General features: G+C 38.9%; 1 protein-coding gene across 20 annotated transcripts in view; it reads left to right on the forward strand.

Moving 5' to 3' along the window:
• Window positions 1–27,980, forward strand: part of EIF4G3 (eukaryotic translation initiation factor 4 gamma 3) — a 350,697-nt gene that overhangs the window by 208,235 nt on the left and 114,482 nt on the right. For 14 of the 20 annotated variants that reach the window (XM_055574250.1, XM_055574252.1, XM_055574253.1 and 11 more), the window contains 2 exons: window positions 8,401–8,509; window positions 16,840–17,679. In XM_055574250.1, the coding sequence (XP_055430225.1) occupies window positions 8,401–8,509; window positions 16,840–17,679 (949 nt within the window). Of the gene's footprint in view, window positions 1–8,400; window positions 8,510–16,839; window positions 17,680–17,777; window positions 17,915–27,980 lie in introns of those variants that run through there. The other 6 variants (XM_055574236.1, XM_055574238.1, XM_055574244.1 and 3 more) reach the window with 2 other exon arrangements.

Genomic DNA, 27,980 nt, shown 5'->3' on the forward strand with positions numbered 1-27,980 from the left:
CATATTTTTTGGTTTTGCAGCCGACTGTCTTTCAGTTCAGTTCAGTTCAATCGCTCAGTCGTGTCCGACTCTTTGCGACCCCATGAATCGCAGCATGCCAGGCCTCCCTGTCCATCACCAACTCCTGGAGTTCACCCAGACTCACGTCCATCAAGTCAGTGATGCCATCCAGCCATCTCATCCTCTGTCGTCCCCTTCTCCTCCTGCCCCCAATCCCTCCCAGCATCAGAGTCTTTTCCAATGAGTCAACTCTTCGCATGAGGTGGCCAAAGTACTGGAGTTTCAGCTTTAGCATCATTCCTTCCAAAGAAATCCCAGGGCTGAACTCCTTCAGAATGGACTGGTTGGATCTCCTTGCAGTCCAAGGGACTCTCAAGAGTCTTCTCCAACACCACAGTTCAAAAGCATCAATTCTTCGGTGCTCAGCCTTCTTCACAGTCCAACTCTCACATCCATACGTGACCACAGGAAAAACCATAGCCTTGACTAGACAGACCTTTGTTGGCAAAGTAATGTCTCTGCTTTTGAATACGCTATCTAGGTTGGTCATAACTTTCCTTACAAGGACTAAGCGTCTTTTAATTTCATGGCTGCAGTCACCATCTGCAGTGATTTTGGAGCCCAGAAAAATAAAGTCTGACACTGTTTCCACTGGTTCCCCATCTAGTTCCCATGAAGTGATGGGACCGGATGCCATGATCTTCGTTTTCTGAATGTTGAGCTTTAAGCCAACTTTTTCACTCTCCACTTTCACTTTCAACAAGAGGCTTTTTAGTTCCTCTTCACTTTCTGCCATAAGGGTGGTGTCATCTGCATATCTGAGGTGATTGATATTTCTCCCGGCAATCTTGATTCCAGCTTGTGTTTCTTCCAGTCCAGAGTTTCTCATGATGTACTCTGCATATAAGTAAATAAACAGGGTGACAATATACAGCCTTGACGAACTCCTTTTGCTATTTGGAACCAGTCTGTTGTTCCATGTCCAGTTCTAACTGTTGCTTCCTGACCTGCATACAGATTTCTCAAGAGAGGCAGGTCAGGTGGTCTGGTATTCCCATCTCTTTCAGAATTTTCCACAGTTTATTGTGATCCACACAGTCAAAGGCTTTGGCATAGTCAATAAAGCAAAAATAGATGTTTTTCTGGAACTCTCTTGCTTTTTCCATGATCCAGCGGATGTTGGCAATTTGATCTCTGGTTCCTCTGCCTTTTCTAAAACCAGCTTGAACATCAGGAAGTTCATGGTTCACATCTTGCTGAAGCCTGGCTTGGAGAATTTTGAGCCGTTGTAGCATGAAAGCAACCGTAGAGAATATGTAAATGAAAGGCTGTTCCAATAAAAGTTTGTAAGTTTCCTGTAATTTTCATGTGTTATGAAATATTGTTCTTTTAAAATTTCCCTGTTTAAAATGTAAAAAGTTCTTATCTCATCAGAAATATGAAAATAGGCATGTGAACCCTGGGCCATAGCTGCTGGTCTCCTGTCTCCAATTCCTTCTGTACTTAAGCATCTTGTCATATACAAGTTTAAAATAGATAGCAAATAAAGGTGACATCTTTTGTGGTAGAAACCATGTAGGTTATGTTAAGACACAGGAAGTTTATTTATTTTTTAAATCTGTCAAATCTGATCTTAAAATTTCTGTGTAACTCATAAAGGCTACTTTTCCATTTACAGTTATTATAAAACCTTCACTGCTTTCCTGTGTTGTGCAATGCACCCTTGAGGCCCAGTAGTCTGTGCCTCCCACTTTTCCACCCCTACATTGCCCCCCCCACAACTGATAACCATTAGTTTGCTCTTTATATCTGTGAGTCTGCTTCTTTTTTGTTATATTCACTAGTTTGTTGCAGTTTTCAGATTCCACCAGTAAGTGATATCATACAGTATTTGTCTTTTGGTATCTGACTTCTCTCCCTTAGCAAAAGGCCCTCCAAGTCCATCCATGTTGCTGCAGATGGCAGAATTTTTTTTTTTTTTAATGACTCAGTAGTATACCATTGTATATATATTCCACCTCTTTTTTTATTCACTGGTCTGTTGATGGACACTTAGGTTGCTTCCATATATTGGCAATTATAAATAATGCTGCTCTAAACATCAGGGACCCATGTAGCTTCTCAAGTTAATGTTTTGGGTCTTTTTTTTTTTTTAATATATATCCAGAAATGGAATTACTAGGTCTTATAGTAGTTCTATTTTTAGTCTTTGAGAAACCGCCATACTGTTTTCCACAAGAGCTGCACCAGTTTACATTCCCACTAAGTGTATGTTCAGTTCAGTTCAGTCGCTCAGTTGTGTCTGACTCTTTGCAGCCCATGGACTGCAGCACACCAGGCCTCCCTGTCCGTCACCAACTCCCGGAGTTTACTCAAACTCATGTCCATTGAGTTGGTGATGCCATCCAACCATCTCATCCTCTCTCATCCCCTCCTGCCATCAATCTTTCCCAGAATCAGCGTCTTTTCTAATGAGTCAGCTCTTCTCATCAGGTGGCCAAAATATCAGACTTTCAGCTTCAACATCAGATCTTCCAATGAATATTCAGGACTGATCTCCTTTAGGATGGACTGGTTGGATCTCCTTGCAGTTCAAGGGACTCTCAAGAGTTTTCTCCAACACCACAGTTCAAAAGCATCAATTCTTCGGTGCTGAGCTTTCTTTATAGTCCAACTCTCACATCCATACACGACTACTGGAAAAACCATAGCCTTGACTAGATGGACTTTTGTTGGCAAAGTAATCTCTCTGATTTTTAATATACTGTCTAGGTTGGTCATAACTTTTCTTCCAAGGAGCAAGCGTCTTTTAATTTCATGGCTGCAGTCACCATCTGCAATGATTTTGGAGCCCAAAAAAATAGTCAGCCACTGTTTCCACTGTTTCCCCATCTATTTGCTATGAAGTGATAGGACCGGACGCCATGGTCTTAGTTTTCTGAATGTTGGGCTTTAGGCCAACTTTTTCATTCTCCTGTTTGACTTTCATCAAGAGGCTCTTTAGTTCTTTGCTTTCTGTGATAAGGGTGGTGTCATCTGCATATCTGAGGTTATTGATATTTCTCCCAGCAGTCTTGATTCCAGCTTGTGCTGCTTCCAGCCCATTGTTTCTCATGATGTACTCTGCATATAAGTTAAATAAGCAGGGTGACAATATACAGCCTTGATGTACTTCTTTCTCTATTTGGAACACAGTTTGTTGTCTAACTGTTGCTTCCTGACCTGCATACAGGTTTCTCAAGAGGCAGGTCAGGTGGTCTGGTATTCCATCTCTTTCAGAATGTTCCAGTTTGTGGTGATCCACGCAGTCAAAGGCTTTGGCATGTTGCCTTTACCAGTGTGTTTTTTCATTTTTCATTTTTATTGTTTCTAGTTTTTTGTGTAGAGAAGTTCCTGTAATACTTGTTGTAAAGCTTGTTTGGTGGTGCTGAACTCTTGTAGCTTTCAGTTGTCTCTAAAGCTTTTGATTTATCCATCAAATCTGATCAAGGACTTTGCTGGATAGAGTCTTTCATTTTCTCAGGACCTTTCTCTCTCTCTTCTCCTTCTTGGACCCCTATAATGTGAATATTTAGTGTGCTTGATGTTGTCCCAGAGGTCTCTTAAGCAGCCCTGTTTTCTTTTTTCTGTTCAGTGGCGGTGAAGCCCATGGCTCTGTCTTCCAGCTCACTGGCCCGTGCCTCTGTGCCTGTCTACTGCTGATTCCCTCTAGTGTATTTCTCATTTCACGTGTTATATTCTTCGTCTCTGGTTGGTTGGTTCTTCATATTTTTCTAACTCTTTGTTAAAAGCTTCTAAGTTCTCATTCTGTATCCATTTTTCTCCTGACTTCTTTATCGTTTTTGTGATCATTACTCTGAAGTCTTTTTTTGGTAGATTGCCTGTCTCCACTTCACTTAGTTTTTCCCTGCCCCTTTGTCTTGTTCCTTCACCTGGAACATGTTCCTCTGCCCCCTCATTTTGACTGAGTTGCTTTTTTCTGTTTTTATATATGAGGTAGGTTGGTCACATTTCTCAGCCTTGGGAACGTGTTGTTCTGTAGGAGACCTCCTGTTTACCCCAGCAGTGCAGTTCTCTCTTGTCACTCAAGCTTCATGCCATTAGGGGTTCCTGCTCAGAGGGCTAAGCTGGTCCTTCTTGTGTAACAGGCTGACTGCGTGGCTCATCTGGTAGGCTCTTTTGGCCCTTAGTGTATCTGACTGCCGGGCCCTGCCTTGTGTGGATGCTGCTCGGTGCTCTTTAGTGGGCCTGATCAGGAGATAGCTTGTGGTAGATTCCTCGGGGGCCTTTGGCCTAGTGCTGACTCATTGGTGGGTGGAGTCAGAGTCCCAAAGACCCTGAGGCCGTTTTGCTGCCCAGTGGCAGGTTACACCGGGTCCTGGTGTTAGTAGTGTCATGCAGAACTAGTTCCTGAAGTCTGGCTGCAGGCCTCAGGGATCCTAGAACTTGTTTCAGATTGTTGGTGGGGGAGCCAGGTCCTTAACACAGTTCGGTGTCACATCTGGGGCATCCTGAAACTTATGTCGGCCGGCTAGTGAACTGAACCTCGGCCCAGCTGATCCCAGGGTAAGGTCTGGGCTGGTGTGAGTGGGCTGGGTCTGCAGGCTGAAGGATCGTGGTTTTCTTGCATCTGATGCCTGCCCCATGTTGCATGAGGCTGGTCTAGTGTCCCAAGCAGGCTTCCTGAGGGAAGGTACAGTGGTTGCCTGTTGATGGTCGGAAGGGAGCTCGTGGCCCTCAAGTGGGAAGGGACATGTCTTCAGGCATGTCTGGAGATGACTGTGGGCTCATCTTTTGGCAATTTGTTTATGGGTGGGGCTCTGTTCTCCCCAGTTGGTTGACCTGAGGCATCGCTGCGCTGATGCCTAAAGCTGTTGTGTGGGATTAGGATCAGAACTTGGAGCTCGTGAGCCAAGAGCAGTGTTCATGCAGCAGAATGTCCCCAGTTATGGCTGCCACTGTTATTATCTGTGTCCTCAGGCTGAGCCACAGTCACCACCCATCCTCCTCTCCTCTCCCCACCTCTCCAGAAGACTGCCCAAGACCAGCAAGTAGGCCCAGGCTCCTGTCATATTACTGCTTTTGACTTGAGTCCCAGTGCATATAAGATTTTGTGTACACCCTTTAAGAGTGGCGTTTCTATTGCCCCCAGTCCTATGGGACTTCCAAAATTAAGCCAGAATGGCCTTCAAAGCTGCATGCTCTGTGGTCTCACCTTGGTGCAGGACCCCTGGACTGGGGAGTCTCACTCGTACTCCTGTTGTAAATCCTCTGCAATATAACACTCTCATTTGTGCGTTGCCCACCCAAGGGTATGGGATTTGGTTATATCATGAGTCTGCCCCACTACCCATCTGGTAGTTCCTTCTTTACGTCTTTAATTGTAGAAGATCTTTTCTGGTAGGTTCCAGTCTTTTTCATCAATGGTTTTTTTATAGACAGTTGAGATTTTGATGTGCTTGTAAGAGGAGGTAAGCTCACTCTTTTTTGCCCTACCATCTTATCTGCTCTTAAGAAATGAATTTTAAACTATACAAAGAAGTATTAAGACAGTCCCAGATACTGTTACCTCTTTTATGTGTTGTACTCTATTTTTTGTTTTTTTTTAAATGAGTTCTTCCAGTGAGCCCGAATCTACCATTCTCCCTTCAGGCTAGTACTTCAACTTTAATGTATATATTTTTAACAAAATAGATTCTCAAGTAATCTTTATGAAGGGAATTCACTTTTTGGATACTATCAAGTATGTGATATCTTGCCATACTTACTTTAAATAAGCTTCCTTAACACTCTGTTTGAAAAATGAGATTTTTTTTTTTCTTCTGCTTGAACTTTGATTTTGAAAAATTTGGTGTGGGGAGGGAATTTAGCGATGAAATAAATCATGAACTATTGCAGCAATGTGATGTTGCCAATAAACCCTAATCTTTTAGCTCTGATCATCTTTATTGAGTTATTTTACATTTTGACACCAACTGATCTTCCAGATTAAAGTATTGATGTATATTACCGTGTTATTTTCTTGGTCCTGTCAGAGGCTTTAGAGAATGCTGAAGTTGGATGACACTGTAAGATCTTTGATTCCTTTTCATTTTACAACTGAGCATTGCTTTTTTTTTTTTTTTTTTTTTGGCTGCAGTGAGCAGCCGGTGAGATCTTAGTTCCTTGACCAGGAATCTAACCTGTGCCCCTGCACTGAAAGCTTGAAGTTTTTACCACTGGACCATCAGGGAAGTTCGTAGCTATGAAAACTGAGTACTTTCCAAGCATTCTGAGTCTATGTATTAGATACCTGGATTTGGAACTATGAGTTAACCAGCCAACTATGAGTCACTCCTTTCTTAGAAATCTTTATACATAAAGTCTTCCTAGCGCTTTGTTGATGGAAAAATGTCTGTGCAGTTGTCTGTTTAATATGATTGAAGGTATTTTAATCTTCGATGAAAAAACTCTCTGATCTATACAGATTTATAGATACTTACAGATATCATCAGTCTTTTACTGTCTTAAGAATTTCACCTTCACCATGTATATCATTGATTTTGGTGACCTTCTTTCAGCAGATACCCTGTTTTCAATCGGTTATTCATTTCCCAGACTATTGAAATAGTTAATATTTTATTTCTTTCTGGTAAATGTGACACAGTATACAGATCTTTCTTTCCTGAGTTATGTAGATGACTATTTAATAAATGTTAAATAACATAGACTCTTTCCTTTGTTCTAGAGCTGTTTTCAGCCATAGAATCCAACTGAGTCCCTGCAGTCGTCCCTCGGTATCCATAGGGGATTGACTCCAGAACCCCCGCAGATAGCAAAATCTGCAAATGTTTAAGTCTCTAAAAGTCTAGAAAGTAAAATGAGCAGTAAAGTCAAGCTTGCGTATCTGTGGGCCACACTCTGTGGGTACAGAAGAGTGACCTTATTTTCCCTTACTGCTGTGATTCCTTCCTAACTTTTAAATTTTAATAATAAAAAATTTCTCCCACTGGAACTAAGAATTCAGAGTACAGTAATCACAGTATTACTATCTATTTGTCAGTGATTCAAAGTTGAAAATAGAAACTCTCTTCATTTTTTACATATGGAAATATAATTTTAGTGGTCTTCATTTAGAAGAAATTGTGGAATGTGAGTACTTTCATGGTTTATAATGCATAGGTGAAATAATACTATTTTCTGTGTTTTTATATGTTATTTTGTACATCATATATAGTCTTACATAAATTATGCACGTTGTACATCATGAAAAGCAGTTAGTTAAATGACATTATAAATAATAGATGTTTGAACTCATATTTCATTTTATGTTCCTACTCTCTGTGAGACATACTGATTCAAATATATTTTTCATAAACTCCTACTTTTAAGTGGCCCTATGTACCCTGAATTTCCCCCTACCTTCCAAAAAAATAAAAGTCAGATTGTGCAGGGAGCTCTGCTCTAATAGCACTGGTAGAATTTGATGTAGACGATTATAGCTATGAAAAATTGACCTTAGATCTCCGAGGAGAGACACTGTTTTCTTGTGTGGCTGTTGTGTAACCCTCAAGTCCAGAACAAATACCTAACTAGAATGTGATGTAGATTGAATGTTCTTGTTCTTTCTTGTGTAATTCTTGTTCCCTCTAAGTTGAAAAATGGCTGCAGTGTTTTTCAACCTACTCTGCTAGGATTTTGATGGACATTTATATTCCATATACTGGCTGAGTGCAAAGAAGAGTTTTCTCTTGCCTGTGAAAAGCCAGATATATTACTCAGCTTTCTGCCTCTGAGAATATATCATCCTTGACCCAGAATCTAAAGACATTTTAAGGTGAAAGTTCCTTTAAAGGCTTTCCAAGTTGCATTTCACCTCTGTGATATGGACAAATGATCAGAATCACCATTCTGTATTGTTTTCTTGAATCAGTAACTGATTTTAAAACCTATCATGTCTTGTTTGTCCTGGTTTTGACTGGTGAACTATCATACTTTGCTACGTAATTTATAAATGAAGTTGGCCAAGTCCCATTGGTCTTGACTGAGAAGATGCTGAATTCCTTCTCAGAAGTGACATCTGTCGTTAGGTTGAAAGTCTGTCCTTAGAAGGAACACTGGAGAGTGCATTGTACTAATAATTGTTGCGCGGTCGTCTCTTGCTGTGGTTAATATTAATCATCTCTTCCCCCCCCCTCCCCTTTCTTGCTGCCTCTTTTCCTTTTCTTCCTTGTCTTCCCATATACTTTTTGAATTTATTAAACTGGCCTATATATTTTTTCCTTGCTTTGTTTGTTTGTTTGTTTGTTTAATTTTGTGACCTCCTGCCTTACTTTGTCTTCCCCACTTGCTTGGGTTCCATGTTGCTAGTTTTTATGTTCGCACGCTCATTATCACCCTTTTTTGTACTTCAAATCCCAGCAGCTGCCCAGCCAGGCCCCCGAGCACAGCCCTGTGGCCTATGGGACTGTGCAGAGTGCTCATCTTGCTGCCAGCACCCCTGTCACTGCAGCGAGCGACCAGAAGCAAGGTTTGTGCATGACTGTTTTCCTCCCTCTTACCTTTAGTCTCTTTTTCTAAAAAACTTAATTATGTTGCCTCATCATTTAAGAGTAAGAATAAAACATGTGAGGATTATCTAGAATCCCCACTTTTATAACGAAGTTTTGAGATAGAAAATCAAAGTATTCTACCTCTAAAAAAGTAAAGTAGGTATGGTACAATGAGTAAAAGTTTTTCCTACGTTTTGGTAAAGCCTCATTGTCAAATGTGTATTTATAGGTATAAGCTTAGCTGCCTTAAATGGTTTCTTTTGGAACAAGGTTGAGGAAGATAAATCGATGTATGTATTGCTTTATCAGAACAGCAGTTTCTGTTCGTAAGTTTAGCATGTTCATGCGTATCTTACTATTTTCGAAAACATAAAATGTTCCTTCTTACAAGCTTGGCTTCTGTAGCCTCAGTTGAAGATAGTACTGAGTTCAGATCCTGACTGTATCCGGCAGTATTTGGTCTTCATGAGTTATTATGCTGAATATCTTAATTTCTTCATTTACTAAATGGAATGAGGAATAGCTTCCTTATAGAGTTGTTATGGGGACATGCCAAGCATTGGAAAAACATTTAGTAAATTACAACCTAGTAAATTTTCAAACTGTGGTGTTGGAGAAGACTCTTGAGAATCCCTTGGACTGCATGGAGATCAAACTAGTTAATTCTGAAGGAAATCAACCCTGAATATTCATTGGAGGGACTGATGCTGAAGATAAAGCTCCAATACTTTGGCCACCTGATGTGAAGAGCTGACTCGTTGGAAAAGACACTGATTCTGGGAAGGACTGAAGGCAGGAAGAAAAGAGAACAACAGAGGATGAGATGGTTGGATGACATCACTGACTCAGTGGATGAGTTTGAGCAAACTCTGGGAGATGGTGAAGGACAAAGAAGCCTGTTGTGCTGCAGTCCATGGGGTCGCAAAGAGTTGGACATGACTGAGTGACTGAACAACAACAACAAAATTACAGCCGTTATTATTATCCAGAATCACACTAGTCTCCCCTCTTAACCTTTGGACATAAGGGACCACATGTTTGGTGAAATAAGTACACATATTACCTCTTGGATTAAAAATAGGAAACTTGAAGGAAAATCTCATGCTAGAAGTGGGATATCATAGCCTCCCCTTCTTTCCTGCCTAGTTAGATTTAGGTTGACCTTTCAGCTAAAATTGGGAGAATTCATTAGGTACAAGGGGAAGCAGGTTACTGTGTTCATGCTTTTATAATGTTTCTGACTTTATTCTAAGAATGATTAAAATCATATGTGTTTTCTATTTTCTTGAATTATTTATTTTTCCACACACCTTATTATTCTGTAGCTGATGTGTAGTTTCTGTACTTGTATTCTTTAAAAAGCCTTGGGTTTGGCAAATAATGAAAATGGAGGTATTTAGTATTATTGTTTTTTCACTGGACTACAAGTTAATCACGCTCACAAACTTGTAGTGCACGGTTTTGATGTTATTTCACAGTATGCAAAAGTAGTGTGGTGTTCTTTCCCTTTAGTATTCAGTAGCCTAGTATTCTTGAACAGAGACAAGCCTAAATTTTTTTTTTTTTTTTCTAAATTTTGTTTTATGAAATAGTTCTAAGCCACAACATAAGTAACGTATCCTAAACCTTTGGAATACTTCTACAAGTTGCACTGTCAAATACTACTTTCAGCAGCGTTCAGAGTTGGAGACTCATAACATGTTTAAAGTTAAATTTTTTTGCATTAAAACCATTCATCTTGCAGGAGGGCAGTTCGTAGGTATTCTGGAAGGCTACTTCCTATTGATCAAGCAGTCTTGAGTCAGCATTCAGATTACTTTCAGTCTGAGTTAAGAATTTTCAGGGTTCAAGATGTCATTTCTTTTGCGTGGTCATCGAAAAAGCAAGAGAGTTCCAGAAAAACATCTATTTTTGCTTTATTGACTATGCCAAAGCCTTTGACTGTGTGGATCACAATAAACTGTGGAAAATTCTGAAGGAGATGGGAATACCAGACCACCTGACCTGCCTCTTAAGAAACCTATATGCAGGTCAGGAAGCAACAGTTAGAACTGGACATGGAACAACAGACTGGTTCCAAATAGGAAAAGGAGTACGTCAAGGCTGTATATTGTCACCCTGCTTATTTAACTTATATGCAGAGTACATCATGAGAAACAATGGGCTGGAAGAAGCACAAGCTGGAATCAAGATTGCCGGGAGAAATATCAATAACCTCAGATATGCAGATGACACCACCCTTATGGCAGAAAGTGAAGAGGAACTCAAAAGCCTCTTGATGAAGGTGAAAGTGGAGAGTGAAAAGGTTGGCTTAAAGCTCAACATTCAGAAAACGAAGATCATGGCATCCGGTCCCATCACTTCTTGAGAAATAAATGGGGAAACAGTGGAAACAGCATCAGACTTTATTTTTCTGGGCTCCAAAATCACTGCAGATGGTGACTGCAGCCATGAAATTAAAAGCCGCTTACTCCTTGGAAGGAAAGTTATGACCAACCTAGATAGCATATTCAGAGACATTACTTTGCCAACAAAGGTCCGTCTAGTCAAGGCTATGGTTTTTCCTGTGGTCACGTATGGATGTGAGAGTTGGACTGTGAAGAAAGCTGAGCGCCAAAGAATTGATGCTTTTGAACTGTGGTGCTGGAGAAGACTCTTGAGAGTCCCTTGGACTGCAAGGAGATCCAACCAGTCCATTCTGAAGGAGATCAGTCCTTGGTGTTCTTTGGAAGGACTGACGCTAAAGCTGAAACTCCAGTACTTTGGCCACCTCATGCGAAGAGTTGACTCATTGGAAAAGACTCTGATGCTGGGAGGGATTGGGGGCAGGAGGAGAAGGGGACGACAGAGGATGAGATGGTTGGATGGCATCACCTACTCCATGGACATGAGTTTGGGTAGACTCCGGGAATTGGTGATGGACAGGGAGGCCTGGCATGCTGTGATTCATGGGGTCGCAAAGAGTCGGACATGACTGAACAACTGAACTGAACTGAACTGAATCTTTTTTGCTAGTTATAATTATGCTAAGCATACTTAAGAATTACCAAGCAGAGAGGCCTTAAAATACTTTCTTTATGCTGGCTTTCTCTGTAGATTGATGTATGGTACTAGGAATTCATAATATTTTGATGGTGGTAGCTCTGACCTAAGATTTTTGGATTAGGAGATACCTGTGTATCTTGTCACATTTAGCCATTGATTTACGGGAGGAGAAATGCAAAATTCTTTGTTTCCTCTCCTTTTTTTCTTTGATGCCTAGTGGAAATTTGATTAATAAAATCAGCATTTCAAATTGATATTTGATGTGGATTTGGGTGAATTAAAAAATGTTTGACATTACCTTGGACTTCCCTGGTGGCTCAGACGGTAAAGCGTCTGCCTACAGTGCGGAAGACCTGGGTTCGATCCTAGGGTCAGGAAGATCCTCTGGAGAAGGAAATGGCAACCCACTCCAGTACTCTTGCCTGGAAAATCGCATGGACAGAGGAGCCTAGTAGGCTACAGTCCATGGGGTTGCAAAGAGTCGGACATGGCCTAGCGACTTCACTTCACTTCACCTTGATGAAAGAGTAACTTCCGTTTTAAATATATTTCATAGGCCTTACAGTAACTTTTGGGGACTACTGCTGTCTTCCTCTAGTACTAACTGTTCTCCAGAAAACTCAGTAATACTGACTTTCTGTTTTTAATTCTGTCAATAACTTGTCACTATATATAATAGTTTTCAGAATAGTTTTCTTTTTTAAACTAAATATATATAATTCAAATAATATTAGAAAGGGTTCATCATTTTTCAAATAATTTTTTTACAGTTAAAGTTTTTAAAAAAGTTTCTTAACTGTAGATTCATTTTGAAATTAAAGTATGATACAAAACTGCACTGTTTCAAAAGTTGTTACATTATCCTCAGAAACAATAGATTCTGTATTCTACGTTCAGATTGATTTTTCTCTCTTGATGGAAATATTACTGATGTTTTGTACTGGGATCCCATTTTATCCCCAAAGTCTCCCACTAGTTTGATTCACTTTAATACTTCTTTTTCCATAAACTTGCCTTTCCCCCTCTTAATTGAAAGAATTTAGAATTTGAAATCATTTTCAATTTCTTACACTTTTAATTTTTAAAATCCTATCTGTAAATTAGGAACATAATAGTTTTTATCCCACTAGTGATGATAAAACTTAGTGGACACTAAGTATATATGGTATTTTACCTGTTTCCTGGCTCATATTAAGTGCTTAATAAATACTAGCTGCCATAATGGTCTGCTTTCTGTTTCTGATGTTCACAGCTGGACTAGTTACATGCAGACCAAGTTTTCAGACAAATATGTCATTTCCCATTTGTTTTGGTACTTGATAATAAAGACAGGGAAGATCTCAACTTGATTTGTATCAATAGAAAGACTGTTGAGTGAATTAAAACTTTGAGTCGGTGTTGATAGTGTAGAGACACAGCTTAAATGATTGAACAATGTTTGGGTTTTTTTTTTCTTTTTTTTTTAAATTTTATTTTATTTTTAAACTTTACATAATTGTATTAGTTTTGCCAAATATCAAAATGAATCCGCCACAGGTATACATGTGTTCCCCATCCTGATCCCTCCTCCCTCCTACCTTCCCATACCATCCCTCTGGGTCATCCCAGTGCACTAGCCCCAAGCATCCAGTATCGTGCATCGAACCTGAACAATGTTTGGAAAAGTGCATTCAGTCCAGTGTACTGAGGATATGGTATGTATAATTAAATACAAATAAAAATTACCTATGCCTTAGTATGTTTTAGAAGCACTTGATATAGAGTAGGGATGCAGTGAATAGTATTCTGTTGTAAATTCAACCAGTTGTTATACCAGTGTAGCTCAATAAGGGCACTTTGGAAATTTAGGACGAGACTATTCTCTGTCAAATGACACTGTCCCTCAAATAGCAGAATACTGAGCATTCCTGGTCTCTCCCCCACTAAGTGATAGTAACACTCTGTCCTTTGTAGCTCCTGACAACCAAAGGGTGCCCGTCTAGGACATTAGTTGTACTACCCTGTGAGAATAAAGGGAGCAGTTTTTCCTTTTTATAAATTTGACATTCATTAGAGAAACTGTGGTTAAGCAGAAAGAAAAATTATCTGTCTCATTATCTATATTGTAACGTGTATGTAATTCTAGGCTTTCTCATATGGATATATGTTAATATTATATTTTTTGTTGCTGTTTTTACCAGTAGTTTATTCTCTACATGCAGTTGTGCCCTGTTTTTTTTAAAAGTGTCTTTTATTATAAACAGCTTTCTGTATCATTAAATGCTCTTTTAAAAGCTAATTTTAAATGATTGCAATAATATGCCATTATATTCCCAGGCCATTATTTCTTTAACAAATCCCTTATTGATAGACATTTAATTTATTTTCCTATTTTTGCTCTTATAAATATTGTTGCTTTAAATATTACACACCTCTGTCTTTGCTCATTCTTCAATGATTATTTTCTTTAAAAAATTCTTCAGTATGAAATTCCCACAGATTCCTAAAAATGGCCAAATAGTATAAACATTTTGAATGCAATATATTAGATTTCAAACTATCATGGCTTTGCAAAGCATACTCTTTATAGTAAAAGTTCTTAGAGAAATAAAATTAGTGTTCTTTGTGATCTATTATTTCTTTCAGCTTTCTGTATTAAAACCTTAATGAATTCATTAAAGGACTTATTTCAGAATAAGGAGCTCACAAAAACAATTTAAAATTTTGTTTCTTTTCTTTATTAATGTTAGGTATTTCGAAAGAGTATATAGAAGTTTCACAAGTCTGCTTTTGTTTGATTTTTTTAGTCTCATAAATTAATAATTGAATTGATATACTCTTGTTAATGTGAGATTTGCTATTTTCTAATGTTTCATTCATCTAGGTTTCATTCGGTGGTCATAAAGGGTGGTTAATATTCTGATGTGCTTTAAAAGTGGTATCTTCTAATGTGAGTGACCCTTGTAGCAGTTATTCCAGTTAATTGGAAATTCATTTGGGATATTTTAATAAATACATATTCAGTTCAGTTCAGTCGCTCAGTCATGTCCGACTCTTTGCGACCCCATGAATTGTAGCACACCAGGCCTCCCTGTCCATCACAACTCCCTCAGTTCACTCAAACCTACGTCCATCAAGTGGCCATCCAGCCATCTCATCCTCTGTCGTCCCCTTCTCCTCCTGCCCCCAATCCTTCCCAGCATCAGAGTCTTTTCCAATGAGTCAACTCTTCGCATGAGGTGGCCAAAGTACTGGAGTTTCAGCTTTAGCATCATTCCTTCCAAAGAAATCCCAGGGTTGATCTCCTTCAGAATGGACTGGTTGGATCTCCTTGCAGTCCAAGGGACTCTCAAGAGTCTTCTCCAGCACCACAGTTCAAAAGCATCAATTCTTCGGTGCTCAGCCTTCTTCACAGTCCAACTCTCACATCCATACATGACCACTAGAAAAACCATAGCCTTGACTAGACGGACCTTTGTTAGCAAAGTAATGTCTCTGCTTTTGAATACGCTGTCTAGGTTGGTCATAACTTTCCTTCCAAGGACTAAGCGGCTTTTAATTTCATGGCTGCAGTCACCATCTGCAGTGATTTTGGAGCCCAGAAAAATAAAGTCTGACACTGTTTCCACTGGTTCCCCATCTAGTTCCCATGAAGTGATGGGACCGGATTGCACGATCTTCGTTTTCTGAATGTTGAGCTTTAAGCCAACTTTTTCACTCTCCACTTTCACCTTCATCAAGAGGCTTTTTAGTTCCTCTTCACTTTCTGCCGTAAGGGTGGTGTCATCTGCATATCTGAGGTGATTGATATTTCTCCCGGCAATCTTGATTCCAGCTTGTGTTTCTTCCAGCCCAGCGTTTCTCATGAAATATAATAGATGTATTTCTTTGAAATGTTTTTGTCTCTTGCCCAGGCAACTTAGTCTGAGGTATTTGGCTTTGAGAACCGATTGACCTTATTTCTCCATTATAGTAAATAGGCAGAGTTTTAGAAACACTGGATGCTAAGCCCATCAATTAAAGTGAATTTTAAAGCCAATAAAAGAAGTTGCAGTGAATTAATTAGCCTTTAACAGTTTAATTTTGCCATCTGTTTATCTGATTAATGAGCATATTTTCTTTGACAGCCTTACTTGAAATTTATTGTAAACACTCAGTTTCACTGATGCAGAAAGATTTTTGGCAGAGAAAGTTAAGTCCCTTTCAGTTTAGTTTGTCTTTTAGCAGCACTTAAAATTTTTGTTTGCATTTGGTGAACATACTCATGAGTATCTGTTTTTATCACTGGAGCCTGTTTGGTTTCCAGTTTCGTACTTCCTAAACAGAACAATCTAAGTCTCCTCTGATTTTATCTTCCTAGGCATGAATCACATGTTTGTTTACCTGGAATTTTAAAATAGGGAAATTTTCATGAGTTAGCATTTCTTTCATTTTTCTGGTACCTTTATTATGATTATTGATTTGTCACTCTTACTCTCATTCTTTCTCTGTATGTAGACACACGTTTTATATATTATTCTCATATAAAGTGTTTTTTTAAATTGGACTTAATAGTCTGAATATTAATTTTGGTTTCTCTTTAAAGAATATATATATATTTTTTACTATTGAAGATATAAGATAAATCTCTGGTTTTATTCCTTAACACTATTTCTAGTTATATGCTTCTTTTCAGAAATATAAGTTAAATTAACATCTCAATGAATTTTTATGTTCAGGAACTTGATTTCCCTGATAATTGATTTCATTGATAATAAATGACACCATGATAATTTTTCTTGAAATAATTTTTTATGCAAGCAATACAAGTTCTTTATAAAAGTCTCACCACATGCAGAAATATGTAGAATAAAAAATAATATATGTGTCTAATTTAATCTCCAATTATTTACCCTTAAACTGTCCTGTCCCACCACTATAATGTATCCTTGGTAGAAAAATTTTACACAGAAGATCTCTCCACCTTAAAGAAAAGCCCTATTCTCATCCCAAGAATTGTTTCCTTTTAGTTTTGATGAGATTTTTCCATTGTATTCTTGACATAATCATTTGGTGAATTAACTCCTCTTACTTCGAAATAAACTTTATATGTGTTGGAGGTTAAGTAGTAACAGAAAATAGAAAAGAAATATGTAGTGTTTTTGGAGTGGCAAAATAATATTTTGATCTGTCTTCTGTTGCTCATGTTTTAGAATAAGAGATTAAAAGAATTATCCCCAAATAATACAATACAATCTTTGATCCAAAAATTATTCTTAAATCTCTTTCTTTGTTTCCTCCCCAGAAGAGAAGCCAAAACCAGATCCAGTGTTAAAGACTCCTTCCCCAGTCCTTAGGCTGGCCCTCAGTGGAGAGAAGAAAGAACAAGCAGGCCTGACGTCTGAGATTACTGCAGTGGAGTCCATACCAGAGCTTCCTCTGCCTCCATCCCCTACTGCTATTTCTCCACTTGCTCGAAGTACAATTACTTCTCCCACCTCTCTTGCTCTTAGTAGCCAACCAATATTCACCACTGCAATTGATGACAGATGTGAACTCTCTTCCTCAAAAGAAGACACAATTCCTATTCCCAGCCCCACATCTTGCACAGAAGCATCAGATCCTTTACCAACAGATGAAATTGATGATGATATATGCAAGAAATCTTGTAGTGTAGCACCAAATGATATTCCACTGATTTCTAGTACTAACCTAATTAATGAAATGAATGTAGTTAATGAAAAATTACCAGCCACGGAAAGCATTGTGGAAATAGTAAAACAGGAGGTGTTACCACTGACTCTTGAATTGGAGATTTTGGAAAATCCCCCTGAAGAAATCAAAGTGGAGTGTGTCCCAACTCCCATCAGCCCTTCGATAGTTCCCTCCTTTTCTCCGTCTCCTCCAACTCCTCCAGCTTCTCCTCCTCCCACACCAGTTATCGTTCCTGCTGCTGCCACTAGTGTTAATACTGGTAGTGGTTGCACCGGAGTCCAGAGAGTCTTCGAAGAGGGCGAGAACATAAGAACTTGCCTTAGTGAAGATGCAAAAGAGATTCAGAACAAAGTAGAGGTAGAAGCAGATGGGCAAACAGAAGAGATTGTGGATTCTCAGAACTTAAGTTCAAGAAAGAGCCCAGTCCCAGGTAAGTCATTCTGTTATTAATTGTATTATGCTTGCTGAACATGAAAACGCAGCAGTATTTGAGTTATTTTTTAATTGGCTACTTTCCTTGACTTCCAGAAACATCAAACGAACGCTGAAATTCCTAGTCTGATTTCTTCCGTGGTGTGTTTATGTTTTAGTGCATCCAGCAAAGAGTTAATCCATTGTCTAAAAATGCAAATGAAATATCAAATATACAAAATGCCTCCAAGGTATATGTTACTGTACATGTGTTTTTTGTTTTTGCCTCGTTCATAACAATCATTTCCTCTGGGGTTAATTTTGTTGCTTTGGGGATGGAAACCAGTCAAACCCAGCGTGGTCTGTAGTCCCAAATCTTGTCTTCTCAGAATTTTAAAACCTAGTCAATCCTTAACTTAAAAGAATTCCTCTGTGCAATATCTCTTCTTTAATCTTGCTTAAGGAAAAGAGCAATCAGAATGTCAAAGGTTTATTACTAGTTCTGGAAAATAAATGTACCCTTTCTGTTTCACAGATAAGTATAATGCTCTTCCATTTTTTCTTTTTAAAGTTTCATTTCCTGTAATATTAATTTATCATTACTTAATATCATTAGTATGACCAAAGTATTACATGTTTCTGAATTCAGAAGTATTTCTTTTTAATGTAGCATCACCTAGAATTGTGGATCTAACCATTAGGTTTTTATAATATTGATCAAAAGTTATCTGAGGCTTATCAACTATTCTTGATTCAGTAGCCGATAAGAATATGGCTTTTAACGAGTCAACATAGCTTGTCTTCTAGACATTGCTCTGTATTGTATAATTTGCTCTTTGTGTACCTGTCAAGTTGCTCAATTTGACAAATGAGTGCTCTCCCTGCGATCTAGATATGTACTGGGGATGTCTTAGTCACCTACATCCCTGTTGTTTATTACCTATTCTGACCTGTCTAGTAGGAAATTTGGCAAGTCAAGTTTAAGATGTGGCTCTCCCACCCAACTCAGTTCTCAAGGTGATTCCCTCATGAAAGTCTGTGAGAGGTGTCTGGTTCCTTGGAATTGCAGAACATCTAGTTCCACTGTGAACCAGAGCAGGAAAACAAACAGTGCCAGGCAGTTGGGACTGGGAGAAATCTATCATAAATGTTTATAAATCACCTGTCTCCTCAATAGACCGGCCTCGATAACCATCAGATTCAGTGCCGTCACTGTTGCGGAGCCGTCTTCCTTGGTAGGGCGATGATGTGGGCAGGGCTTTTTCATTACTCTTTGAAAAAAAAAGTCTTACTTTTGGTGTGGCTGCAGGTGAGTACCCCTCCAAAGAACATTTGTTTGTTGGAGAATAGTAATTTGTTTGACCCTTGATTTTTTTTCCCCTTCGTTTACCAACCTGTGAGTTGTTTTTCAACAACTAGTGATTTGGTAGTTCCAAAAATAGAAGAGGCTATTGAAGACAAATGTTTTAAAACATCCATACAAACAATAGAAAGGAAAAGCAGGCATAGGGAATGCAAGTCAAAGATACAAACTGTATCTCAGAACTGAAATAAGTGTAAAGCAGAATTCTACATTGATGTACTACTTAACACTCATCCCTGATATTCATTCATTCTTTTAAACAATTCGTCACTTAAGTGGCCTGGTATTATAAGACAGCTCCCCTGGATAAATGGACAAACAGAATTTAGGGCTAAGTAATCTTTATACCATGGTATATTTTTTTTCCAAAATGCAGATTGCTCTTGGAATTAGTAATATTAGTCACGAGCACCTTTGCTCAGCTGTAAAGCAGAAGATAACAAAAAGAGAAAAACCATATTTTGTATGATTAGGGACAAGGTAGATGTTGGTGATGTCAGGAAGTAAAGTGTCTTGGCATTTTTCTAGTTTCATGATATTTCTTAACCTATAAATGTATTTTGGAGATACTAGAAGTTCAAAGTTTCCATTTTATATCTTATACTCTTCAAAATCCAAAGTAAATGAACCTTAAGAAACCATGCACCTCTAGCATTTTTTTAATTGTAATGCTTACCAAAAACATTCCTGACTCTGTCATTTCAGTATTAATATTTGTTAATGTTATTGCTATGAAAGTTAACAATGAAAATTAACTCATCATTCTTTTTATCCACCTCAAATTGTCATATGCTTAATGACTACAGTCTTTTTTGCACTTACTCATTTAGTTTACTTCATTTATTTTGAGAGGTTATTAAAACCATAATACTTTGGCTCAGTATCAGCCTTTTGTTGTTGACTTTTGAAAATAGCTCTTATCTCTGCCTGAGGATGAGCACTTTAAAGCAGGATTCAGAAACCAGTTGCTTTTGACAGGTGTGATGCATCGAAGTATATAGTAGTTGGTATAGAGGTACTTGTTTTAAAGCAGTAAAGGCAGACATAAGGGGTGTGGTCCATTACTTCTGATGGGAAACATTTTTTGCAACTATTTAGGTTGACTGGCACAAATTGCAGCAATTCTGGATACTTAGGGGTTGCAGAGAAAGCCCTATAAAATGAGAATGGTTTGTACCTTCAGGGTATGCTGAAAAGCTTCAGAGATGGGGGAGACATTTGATTACCTGATCTGTACTATCACTTCAACAGTTGAATGTGGAAAAAAATATGTATTTAACTGATTTAAGTCTTAGGAATTTTTATTATGAGTTTTATTATACTTGGTGAGGGAAGAAGAGAGAATTTCAGAATTTGTGCAAAAACATTCCCCACTTACCCATTCAGGAATTCATTTTGTGCAGTTTCACAAGTGTAGATACTGTATAACATGCTTGCTGTATAACATGAGTTTTTTCACTCTTAAAAACGATAGTGATTTTTTTCTTCTACTTTTCTTGTTTCTAGTTGATATAAAACTATTATTTGAAATTCTTTTGGCAGAAGGTGGTGTCTGATCTGTCTTCTGGCTTTGTTCATGGTGTGTTACTTCTTGACTTATTTTATAAATTTGTTTTATGAATTTATCTTCAGCTAAACTTTGCTGGATGTGTATATTGAAGGCAAGTCCTCCCAAAGCAGATTTTTGTTTATTACTGCATGTCTTGGGGAGAGCATTAACTGGTATGTAATCTGAGTTTTGTCCTAAAACAACCTTCATACCACAATGTAAATGCATTCCCTGTGTATACGAATGTTTAGGATAATGGAATCTCTGCCACCTAGTTGAAACAAAACTTCTTTGTCATCACTCTGGGTTGGTTCACTGGTTTATTTTGGTCTCTGTTCTAGCATCCTTTTCACTCTGTTAGAGAAGTATCAGGGCTTTTTATGAAAATTCCAGTTCCAAGTCCCTGCTTTGTAGAGATCCAAGCTCTTGTTTCTCTCATGTGGGTGTTTAGATATCAACTTTTTACATGGCAAAGTAGGAAGTCAAGAGATACCTGGAGTAACAGGCACGTTTGCCCTTCAAGTACAAAATGAAGCAGGATGAAGGATAACAGAACTTGCCAAGAGAACACACCGGTCATAGAAAACACCATCTTCCAACAACTCTACACATGTACGTCACCAGATGGTCAACACCAAAAGAGATTGATTGTATTATTTGCAGCCAGAGGTGGAAGCTCTATACAGTCAGCAAGAATAAGACCTGGAGTTGACTGTGGCTTATATCATGAACTGCTTATTGCAAAATTCTGACTTAAATTGAAGAAAGTAGGGAAAACCACACTAGACCATTCAGGTATGACCTAAATCAAATCCCTTATGATTATACAGTGGAAGTGACAAACAGATTCAAGGGATTAGATCTGATAGACAGAGTGCCTGAAGAACTATGGGCAGCGGTTTCTAACATTGTAGAGGAAGCAGTGATGAAAACCACCCCCAAGAAAAGAAATGCAAAAAGGCAAAATGGTTGTCTAAGGAAGCCTTACAAATAGCTGAGAAAAGAAGAGAAGCAAAAGGCAAAGGAGAAAAGGAAAGATATACCCAATTGAATGCAGAGTTCCAAAGAAGAGCAAGGAGAGATGAGAGCCTTCCTAAGTGATCAGTGCAAAGAAATAGAGGAAAACAATAGAATGGGAAAGACTAGAGATCTCTTCAAGAAAATGAGAAATACCAAGGGAGCATTTCTTGCAAAGATGGGCACAATAAGGGACAAAAACGGTATGGACCCAACAGAAGCAGAAGATATTAAGAAGAGGTGGCAAGAATACACAGAAGAACTATACAAAAAAGATCTTAATGACCCAGATAACCACGATGGTGTGAATACTCACCTAGAGCCAGACATCCTGGAGTGTGAAGTCAAGTGGGCCTTATCACTGCCAACAAAGCTAGAGAATTTGATGGAATTACAGCTGAGCTATATCAGACCCTCAAAGTTGATGCTGTGAAAGTGCTGCACTCAATATGCCAGCAAAAGTGGAAAACTCAGCAGTGGCCACAGAACTGGAAAAGGTCAGTTTTCATTCCAGCCCCAAAGAAAGATAGTGCCAAAGAATGTGCAAACTACTGCACAGTTGCACTCATCTCACATGCTAGCAAAGTAATGCTCAGAATTCTCCAAGCTAAACTCCCAACAGTATGTAAACCAAGAACTTCCAGATATTCAAGATGGATTTAGAAAAGGCAGAGGAACCAGAGGTCAAATTGCCAACATCTGTTGGATCATAGAAAAAGCGAGAGAGTTCCAGAAAAACATCTACTTCTGCTTCATTGAATGCACTGAAGCCTTTGACTCTGTGGATCACAACAAACTGTAGAAAAAATTTAAAGAGATAGGAATACCAAACCATCTCACCTGCCTCCTAAGAAACCTGTTTGCAGGTCAAGAAGCAACAGTTAGAGCCGGACATAAAACAAAGGACCGGTTCTATGTTAGGAAATGAGTACATCATAGCTGTATATTGTCACCCTACTTATTTAACTTATATGAAGAGTATATCATGTGAAATGCTGGGCTGGATGAAGCACAAGCTGGAATCAACATTGCCAGGAGAGATACCAATAACCTCAGATACGCAGATGACGCCACACTTATGTCAGAAAGCAAAGAGGAACTAAAGAGCCTCTTTATGAAAGTGAAAGAGAAGAGTGAAAAGGCTGGCTTAAAACTCAACTTTCAAAAAACGAAGATCATGGCATCCGGTCCCATCACTTCCTGGCAAATAGATGGGGAAACAATGGAAACAGTGACAGACTTTATTTTCTTGGGCTCCAAAATCACTGCAGATGATGACTGCAGACGCTTGCTCCTTGGAAGAAAAGTTATGGCTAACCTAGACATCATGTTGAAAAGCAGACACATTACCTTGCTGACAAAGGTCTGTATAGTCAAAGCTGTGGTTTTTCCAGTAGTCGTGTATGCATGTAAGAGCTGAACCGTGAAGAAGGCTGCAGTGTGGTGCTGGAGAAGACTCTCAAGAGTTCCTTGGACAGCAAGGAGATCAGATTGATTGATTGATTGATCAAATCAGTCAATCCTAAACGAAATCATTCCTGAATATTCATTGGAAGGACTGATGCTGAAGCTGAAGTTCCAGTACTTTGGCCACCTGATGAGAAGAGCTGACTCATTGGAAAAGACCCTGATGCTGGGAAAGATTGAGGACAGGAGGAGAAGGGGGCGACAGAAGATAAGGTGGTTGGATGATATCATTGACTCCATAGACATGAGTTTGAGCAAACTCTGGGAGTTGGGGATGGACATGGAAGCCTGGCATGCTACAGTCCATGGGGTTGCAAAGAGTTGGACATGATTTAGTGACTGAACAACAACACAGCATCCCATATGCCCAGTATTGTAGCAGTTGCAGAGGTAGCAGCAACTGACTTTGTTTATGTGGCTTCCAAGAGTTTGCCTTACATTCATTTAGGCTCAGCTAAGGTTGAACGATGGTTTCTAGTTTCTGTAGGTTGAAGATGAGAGATTTATTTCTCAAATGGAAATATGATTGTATGTTTTAAGAGATGTTAATAAAATTCTGATTCACAGAGCCAATCACTTTGCTCTTCTCACTTTAGTAAGCAGATAATAAAAGAAAGTCTTTCAGTTTGTGTAAACTAATCTGAAAAAGACTTATTTTAAAAACCATAGCCTGAAGGTCTGCATCAGTAATAGGAAATTTGAAATTTATTCTTGCCTTTGTTTGACTTAAACTTTCTAAGAAGTATTTGAAATTATACCTGGAATATTTAGTTACTGGGGCTGAAAATAGATCCCCAGTGGTTTGAGAGTCCACAAGCGCAGTCCTTCCCATAATGTGTACCCGTCTAACCTAACTTCTCACTCTCCTCTAGAGAAATAGCTTCTGAGCCTTGTGAGCAGACCTTACACGCTCCTACCTGAGGGTCGTTTATCAGCTCCAGTGGAGCAGTTGCCAAAGTAAGGACTGTTTGCTCCCTTTTCTAGAGGCTTGAGCCTGAGTGATCCTTAGGCTTAAGTAAATGGAAATGACTGGATTGCGCCACCTTGTTCATCAAAATATTTTCAACAAAGCGGCCTGAAAAGTACATTTGTCCTGTCGTTCCTGTGTTCCTGTGGCCTTCCACAGTGAAATCTTAAGCACTCTCTGGAGATCGCTGGCACTGGGTTAAATTCTGTCTATATTCATATGCTATGGAATGAGCCTAGACACCTACCTGATGGTAGAGCTTATCCACAGACTCATGTGCCAAGTCTTTCTGGCAAGCGTTGTGCACAGGTCCTCTTTGCCTCTTCAAATGGTATACCATTCCCCACTATTTACAAAAGTTCATTTCTTTGCAACATGAGCCTTGAAGTTTCATTCATTGGTTATTAATTAACTTCTCATATGTATCTCCGTGAATAGACATAGATCTTTGTTCTAAATTCAGCCCACTTTCCCCCAGACTTAGAAATTAATCTACTTCGAAAAGAAACCATTGTTCTCAACTTGCTTTTAGACAGGGTAGTCCAGACAGTTTAGGGGAATGTTGTTCTCTTTCAGGCAAGCCTAGTCATGCTAAAAGCTTTCTCTTTCTCCAGTATCCATCTTCACCTTGCACATAGTAATCTTGACAAGGAAATTTTCACTACTAACAAAAAATGTGCAAAATGCATTTCCTTGAATATGTGTTTTTTCTCCACTTTTCTATTGCTGTATTATTAGTACTTGGCAATTTCGTTGCAGTCATAATGAAGTCATTTTTTCATGTTTATAAGACCTTTTCTCAGGTATCGCAAACATTAATCTTATCATTTAAAGTTCTTTATGAGATATAATTATTCTCACTTGGCTATTAACAAAAATAAGCCATGAAAGTAAATTGGGTTTTTCAGGGTCACAAGAAGAGTTACAACCCAAGCCTTCTTTCATGTCACATGTCTATTGTTTTTCTAACATGCTGTTTGTGTTGTTATAAGGTTTTTTTTAACCTTTTCAGGATTTAGGGAGTTACACTTATGCATGTTTAAAAGCAGTTGCAAAAGCCCACTTGTGTCAGCCACAAATAGTTAATGAGAGTCTACTAATTTCTACATTGTTCTGGGCGCTTGAGATTCATCACTGAAGAATTCAGTGATCCCTGCCCTAGTTGTAATATATTAGAAAGTTTTAAGTAGTATAAAAATAATCAAGCAGGGAAAGAAATGCTGGAAGGCCATCAGGTAATAACAGTTAAAGTGAAAGTGTTAGTCACTCAGTCATGTCTGACTCTTAGTGATCCCATGGACTATAGCCCACCAGGCTCCTCTGTCCATGGAATTCTCCAGGCAGGAATGCTGAAGTAGGTAGCCATTCCCTTCTCCAGGGGATCTCCCCAACCCAGGGATTGAACCCGGGTCTCCTGCACTGCAGGCAGTTTCTTTACTGTCTGAGCCATCAGGGAAGCCCTAATAATGATAACGTTTAAATAATATGATTAAAGTTTTATTCCTCTATAGAAAATGAAATTTGAGCAAAGATGGAAGAGGAAGAATTATCTAATCTATACTCTTAACCAAATTCTGTGATTTTTCGTGTCCACTTTTCCTTTAGAGAACAGTGTTTTACTTTGTCTTCTTTCTTAAATTTCAGTAGCAGAGCACTGTGGGCAAGATTACCTACTGTGAATGTAAGGGCCTGTAGAAGCACATGCTGCCCACCACCAGCCACACCTCTTACGATCTCCCTGTTGTAAAACCCTGTAATCAACCCAGCCTTCCCCACACTCAGCAGATGACTTTGTTTCTGTCTTCTGTTTAGAAAACTGAGTGCCCGGTGTATAACTTTTTGTGCCTTCTGTTGGAGCTGCAACCTGTCTCTATCCACACTTTCATACAAATTTACTAGCTTCCCTTTTCGGTCTCCAGATTTCTTTCTTATTGTAAATATGCTGAATTCTCTCTCAGACCATAAACACACCCTCACTCCTATACATCCATTTGCTGCTGCTGAGTCACTTCAGTCGTGTCCGACTCTGTGCGACCCTGTAGACGGCAACCCACCAGGCTCCCCCCATCCCTGGGATTTTCCAGGCAAAAACACTGGAGTGGGTTGCCATTTCCTTCTCCAGTGCATGAAAGTGAAAAGTGAAAGTGAAGTCGCGCAGTCATGTCTGACTCTTAGTGACCCCATGGACTGCAGCCTACCAGGCTCCTCTGTCCGTGAGATTTTGCAGGCAAGAGTACTGGAGTGGAGTGCCATCGCCTTCTCCGACATGTCCATTTAGTTATGACTTAAAATCATGTTTCATCTTACCCAGTCTTCTCAAGAATAAGTCTACCATTTCTGGTTTTACTCTGTTCACTATTACTAATGTAGTCTGATTTACGCTCCCAATATGCTATAATATTGGTCTTTTTACCACTTTTAATACTATTGCATTCTCTTCTTTTTTAATTTATTTATTGTAATTTATATGCAATAAAATTCACTTTTTAGCATTAATTTCTGTGAATTTAGACAGACATGTAAAGTCATGTAATCACCACCAGTTAAAATACACAAGTTTCACCACCCCCAAAAGTTCGCTCATATTTCAGTTATATTCTGCTGATATGATTCAGCACATTCTTCATGGGTAATTTCATCTAATGGTAGATGGCTCCAGTGGTATTTGCTAATGAATTTTTTTTTATCTTCATTCCAGCCTCTCTTCTTAGTTTCCGTCTTACATTCCAATTGCCTGCCAAATATCTCCACTTGGAAATCCCATAGTCATCATATTCAGTACCAAAGTAATCATCTGTTAATCACACCCAGTCTCTTTATTTTATGTCAGTGGCACTGGCTTTAATTAAGCTAAAATCCTTAATGTGAATTCCCTGTTGACAGATTTCCTCCTTGAGTCATTCTTTTATCATGTATGGTCATTTAACAAGAGTCTCTCATTTTACCTGATACGGTTGTTGAATTTGTCCCCTCCACTCCATTTTCTCCTGCCTTAGACCTGCACTTCTGCATGAATACCTCTCATTTATGTGGCTCCAGCTTTGGCCCCTTCAAGTTCATTCTCCACCAAGTAGTTCTCTCTTTAAAGTAGAGATGTGGTCTTGCATTTCTGCTTAAACCCTTCAGAGGCCCTGGGGAACGTTCACCCTCACGAAAAACACTAAGCTGCTCACTTTTGACTGTAATGTCTTCTTGTTATATTTTGTTGTAGCACCAGTTGTCTGAGTATATATCCATAAGATCTGAATGTGACTTTTCATGTATTTGATTAGTTCAGACACCAGCTGTAAAGTATAGTAGTGAAGATCAAAGCAACAGAGTCAGACACTCCTGAATCTTGTCCTTTTCCCTTGTCTGTCTCTATGACCTTGAGTTTCTTAACTCTGAATTGATTTTCTCTGGAAAATGAAGATAATAATAGTACTTACTTCATAAATGTGTAGTGACAATGAAATATGCTATATATATAAAGCACTTAGCATAGTCTCTAGCACATACTAAGGACTCTATAATAATGTTAAATATTATTAATACTAGTATTTTCAACTAGCATGACAGGCCCAAATGCTCTCTTTCAGCAAATGAGTGTCATGATTCCCTTAGGAATTTATGTTCCAGAGGAGAGAAGCTCTTGAATATGATGGTACTGAAAAGTTCTTAATTAAATTCTGGGCTTGAGATGGTAGAAAATCCTTAGAATAATTCCTGTATGCATATATAACTTTGATTTAAAGGATTTGTACTATTCAGTTCAGTTCAGTCGCTCAGTCGTGTCCGACTCTTTGCGACCCCACGAATCGCAGCACGCCAGGCCTCCCTGTCCATCACCAACTCCCGGAGTTTACTCAAACTCAGGTCCATCAAGTCAGTGATGCCATCCAGCCATCTCATCCTCTGTCGTCCCCTTCTCCTCCTGCCCCCAATCCCTCCCAGCATCAGAGTCTTTTCCAATGAGTC

Source organism: Bubalus kerabau, chromosome 3, assembly GCF_029407905.1.
Source record: "Bubalus kerabau isolate K-KA32 ecotype Philippines breed swamp buffalo chromosome 3, PCC_UOA_SB_1v2, whole genome shotgun sequence".
NCBI classification, from domain to species: Eukaryota; Metazoa; Chordata; class Mammalia; order Artiodactyla; family Bovidae; genus Bubalus; species Bubalus kerabau.